The sequence below is a fragment of the Bos taurus genome, chromosome Y (assembly GCF_002263795.3).
Source record: "Bos taurus isolate L1 Dominette 01449 registration number 42190680 breed Hereford chromosome Y, ARS-UCD2.0, whole genome shotgun sequence".
NCBI lineage: Eukaryota > Metazoa > Chordata > Mammalia > Artiodactyla > Bovidae > Bos > Bos taurus.
The window spans coordinates 17,264,975-17,269,259 of NC_082638.1; the positions used below are offsets into that span (position 1 = coordinate 17,264,975).

General features: G+C 53.8%; 1 protein-coding gene across 2 annotated transcripts; it reads left to right on the forward strand.

The window, feature by feature from the left end:
• The first annotated feature begins 286 nt into the window (after positions 1 to 286).
• On the forward strand, positions 287 to 3,936 carry LOC132344476 (testis-specific Y-encoded protein 3-like). 2 transcript variants are annotated; one of them, XM_059884079.1, is made up of 6 exons: positions 288 to 1,040; positions 1,634 to 1,711; positions 1,854 to 1,965; positions 2,107 to 2,252; positions 2,372 to 2,458; positions 3,717 to 3,936. In XM_059884079.1, exons 1-6 carry the CDS (start codon positions 513 to 515, stop codon positions 3,738 to 3,740), a joined length of 975 nt encoding a protein of 324 aa, XP_059740062.1. In that variant the 5' UTR covers positions 288 to 512; the 3' UTR covers positions 3,741 to 3,936. The 2 variants fall into 2 exon arrangements, with proteins under 2 accessions (XP_059740063.1, XP_059740062.1); XM_059884080.1 differs by lacking the exon at positions 1,634 to 1,711 and having other exon boundaries at positions 287 to 1,061.
• Positions 3,937 to 4,285: the final 349 nt, after the last annotated feature.

Below are 4,285 nucleotides of genomic sequence, written 5' to 3' on the forward strand. Positions count from 1 at the left end.
AACCCTGTCTTCCTGAGTGGGTCCCTGAGCACACGGGCCCGCTGCCCCAGGGGCAACTTCAAGCTTGAGGACTGTTGCAGCTTCAGGTGGCCCTGGCTCTCCCAGTCGCTGCTCGGGCGCGGCTGCACTGCTAGGCAGGCAAAAGGCTTGCCAGGACACGCCCACTTTGCGCTGGGCCGACATTGGCCGCCTGTCACAGGCTGGCAGAGGGCCCAGGATTCCAAGGGGCGTGTCCCAGGAGCGAACCGCTTTAGACTCCATTTGATTGGTTCTGGGATGAGGTCAGGAGGTCAGGGTGGAGAGTTCAGCCCCTTCCCGTCGCCATAGTAGGCGGGCCTGGTGGCAGAGGGTTCTGCGCATGCGTCTCTCCCTTTCGCCGTTCCCTGGCTCTTGCCCAGTAACCCGTCGGGAGTAGGACCACGTAGACTGCGGCCGGCGGGCGGCCCGTGAGGGCCGTCTGCCGTGCTCTAGCGTCCAGCTTGTTTGCAGTTCCGGGCTTCGGCGAGAATACCATGGAGAGTGAGACGGGGCCAGAGGAAGGCGGCAGCACTCCGGGATCCTGGATCTTAGTTGTGAGCCCGGGTCTTCATGAGGGAGGGGCCCTGGGGCCTACCAGCTCCGTGTGGGCGGCAGAGGCGATGCAGGCCGCAGGTGGTGCGCCAGGCGAGGAGGCCGCCCTCTTCTGGGTGGAGGCAGTGGAGGAAGGTGCGGCTGTGGAGGAGGGAGAGGTGGCGGGACCCGGGCAGGAGTTCCAGCTGCTGGTGTTGGACGTCATGGAGGAGGTGGAGGTGGTGGCATACGAGGAGCAGGAGCAGGTGTCCTCGGAGGAGCATGTCCACGACCATCCAAGGCCCGGAGCCCTGAGTGACCGGCCTGCACTGGAGGCGCTGGCGGCCCTGCAGCTGGAGCTGGAGCCCGTGAATCAGAAAGCCCAAAGGGCGCATGCTCGCCTGAAACATAAGACCAGTCAGCGGCGGAAGGTGCATCTAGAACACAGAAGCGCCATCATCCAGGGCATCCGTGGCTTCTGGGTCGAAGTTGTATCCCTTGGTGTGGTGCTTGTGAGTTTTGTGTTTGTTTGTTTGTTTAAGCCGGGCTATGGCAGGAACAGTTTACAGATCTGGCAGTTCTGGTACCGTATTTACTTTTCTGGATGGTGGGTATTGGTTACCGTCCTGCATATCTGTTCCTGATCGTAGGTGTGATGTCCTTGCTGTTCTGGCTAGCCCAAATTGATAGTTGGGCTATACTTTGAGAGGTCCCTATCAGAATTGTCATTAGCACCAGGGTCTCTTCGGAGAGAAGGCTTGTCTGGAATGGGGGAGGGGTGGGGAAGTGTAAGTGGTCGTACGGGTTCTAGCTAGGAGTGCTTGTTTTCCCGAAGTAAGCTAACTTTCAAGGGGCTGAGATGAAGCTTATCCGGTTAGGAAGAGCACCTCCTCGTGGTAGGGCATTCATGGGCACAGCCTTGGACCTTGTGCGGCATTCATATAGCCCCGCGTGAACCGAAATGTGACGAGTTAACCAGTAGCAAGTTGAAGTCAAACAGGGAGGGCCATTCTACTCTTCAGGCTAGCTTTGTTCTTCCAGCACTTTTACCTCTAGCATCTAGAGGCTCCTTGACCTAAAGCAGTTTATGAACCACCCCCAAATGTCAGTTTTGATGAGCAAGCAAGATGCAGACATGCTTCACTTCATGACCAACTTGGAGGTCAGGCAGGGGACACTGATGATTGTGGAGGGGAGGTGACTGGGGAGGGGAGAGGGCATGGTCTATCCCTAACACAGGAAAGGACAGCTCTTCTGTAAAGAGGTTTCACACCCACCCCACCCCGCACACTTTGTCCTGGCAGGTGGAGGAATTCAGGCATCCCACTCGTCACTGCAAGATCACATTGTCCTTTCGGAGGAATAGGTATTTCCAGAATGAAGTGATTGTCAAGGAGTACCTGATGAAGGTCACTGGTGAGAAGCTGCTCCCTGGATCTTGGGTGGGGGCGGGGGTGGGTAGGGGTGGCGGGCGGTGGCCCGGTGGTTGGGGGCAGAAAAGTCTAGGTTGAATCGAAAAGTGATTTAGGTCTTTCTCCCAAACTGCTTTTCCTGCAGGATACCACGCATCTCGTTCCACTCCAGTTCAGTGGCACCAGGGCTTTGAATGGAAGGCATACAGGCGCAGGCACCACGACAGCAGCGTTAACTTCTTCAACTGGTTCTTTGACCACAATTTCACAGGATCTGACTGGATTGCTGAGGTGGGGTCCCACGTGGCCACTGGGCCAGAACTGGTGACTTATGTCGGAGTTGTTGGCCGTGCACGGGAGGGCTCATGGTCTGGCCAGGCCTGTGCTGACCTTGCTCATTTCCCTGGCAGATCATCATAAGGGATCTGTGGCCCAATCCTTTGCAGTACTATGTGAGGAGGAAGGCTGCACCACAAAAGGTACCAGGAGGACGAGAGGTGAGGCGCCCAGGGGCCGAGCACTGGCATAAGTGTTGTCAAAAACTTGGGTCATTTATTCCACTTGTGAAGACAGTGAGACTCCGTGGAGTACAGAGTGACACCAGGGCATGAGGGAATCAGCAAGGGACAGCAAGGGTAGAGAACTGGGGTGAAGAACAGGTTCTAAGTAGAGAAGCTTGAGGTGGATGAAGTGGCCTGGACAGGCCAAAGCCACTGCAGTTTATATCTGAGGCAGCTGCACATGGCTGAACCGTCATTCCATGGCCAACAAGTCCAGCCTCAGGCTGCTCTTAAATTGGGACCCACCTGCTCTTCCTCATGAAGTCCCATTTCCAAAAAGGCCTGTGAGTCTCCTTTGTGCAAGGCGGTTCCCCCAGTGACCCATCATTTGATTCGATTCTGATCACCACACTCGTTTTGGTTTTTAATTTGCGTTTGCATCTTTTTCCTGCCACCCTCATTCTGAGCATACTGACCACTCTGCAGGATTATGGAGAATCCTCTTTTATTTATTTTAACTGGAGGATTATGACTTTACAATACCGTGACAGGTTTTGCTGTACATGGGCCAACATGAATCACCGATAGGGATACACGTGTCCCCCCAAATGCCGAACCCGCCACCCACCGACCTCCCCTGCCTGGCTGTCTGGGTTGCCCCCAACATGACTTTGGTTGCCTTGCTGCACGCGTCAAACTTGCACTGATCATCTGTTGTGCATAAGCTAATGTAAACGTTTTGGGGCTACTCTCTCACATTGACCCACCGTCACCACCTCCCACTGAGGCCAAAGTCTGTTCTTTATATGTCTGTTACTTCTTTGCTGCCCTGCATGTTGGATGTTCAGCACCACGTACAAGGTCCTCAACTCCATATATTTGTGTGAACGGACAGTGTTTGTCTTTCTCTTTCTGACTTACTTCACGCGGTATAGTAGGCTCCACGTTCATTCCATCTCATTAGAACTGACATGGACACTTTCCATGTTAGTGCTGTGTAAGACACCGCTGTGTATGTGTACTCCAACTTCCTTATCCCTTCATCTGCTGATGGACACGTAGGCTGCTTCCACGTCCTAGCTATTGTAAATAGTTCTACGCTGAAGACTGGGATACCTGTTTTTTACTCTGTGCTTCTAGGGCATGTAAACGTTCACAGACACACCCCCCTGGGAACTGACTTGAAAGAATCAAGCTGTCTTTAGAGTTTCCGGGGAGGGTAAGTGTACATATCTCTGTCTCTCTGTTTTGAAAGGAACCCGATCCCCCCAGCTTTTGAGACACTTAACGATGGCGTGCCCCCCTTCACCTAAAACAGAAAACCGAAGAAGCTGCTTCACGTGAAGACCAATGGCCAGCATAGTTCTCTTGGACGGGAAAGTAGTGAAGAGTGGTCTGGTGCTGAAGTGGATCGACAGTGAGACACCAGTAACCCTGAATTCACTGCAAAGGAAAAATAAAAAGCATCAGCTGCATGCGTGCGTGTATTGTTTTGGCAGGTCCTCAGGACAAACACTTCAGCTGCATGTATGAGTGTCAGTTCACCGCGTGGGAATTACCAGTCTGTGGAGATTCATAGAGGGGGCTAAGTCGTATGTTGGGGTTGTGTCAGGGGGTGACGTTCTTCCTGTGGGGTGGGGGTTGGGGAGGACGGAGAAGGAAGATGAGGGGCCTATTGACTGTGGGTCTGGCAATTTTACAAGGGAAATGTGGCTGTTCGTGGAAAGGGTCTGGTGAACAAGGGCCAGAGATTGAAACAGTGGAATGCAATTCTGTTGGAAGGTGGTGGCCCAGGTATCTTCTCTGTTGCCTATCATCAGACAC

Excerpts from the sequence above, each read along its gene's own strand:
- LOC132344476 (XM_059884079.1), top strand. The coding sequence starts at position 513 with ATGGAGAGTGAGACGGGGCCAGAGGAAGGCGGCAGCACTCCGGGATCC. Across the intron at positions 1,041-1,633 it reads GTGGCTTCTGGGTCGAAGTT|TTTATGAACCACCCCCAAAT; the intron begins GTATCCCTTGGT and ends GACCTAAAGCAG. Across the intron at positions 2,253-2,371 it reads GATCTGACTGGATTGCTGAG|ATCATCATAAGGGATCTGTG; the intron begins GTGGGGTCCCAC and ends TTTCCCTGGCAG.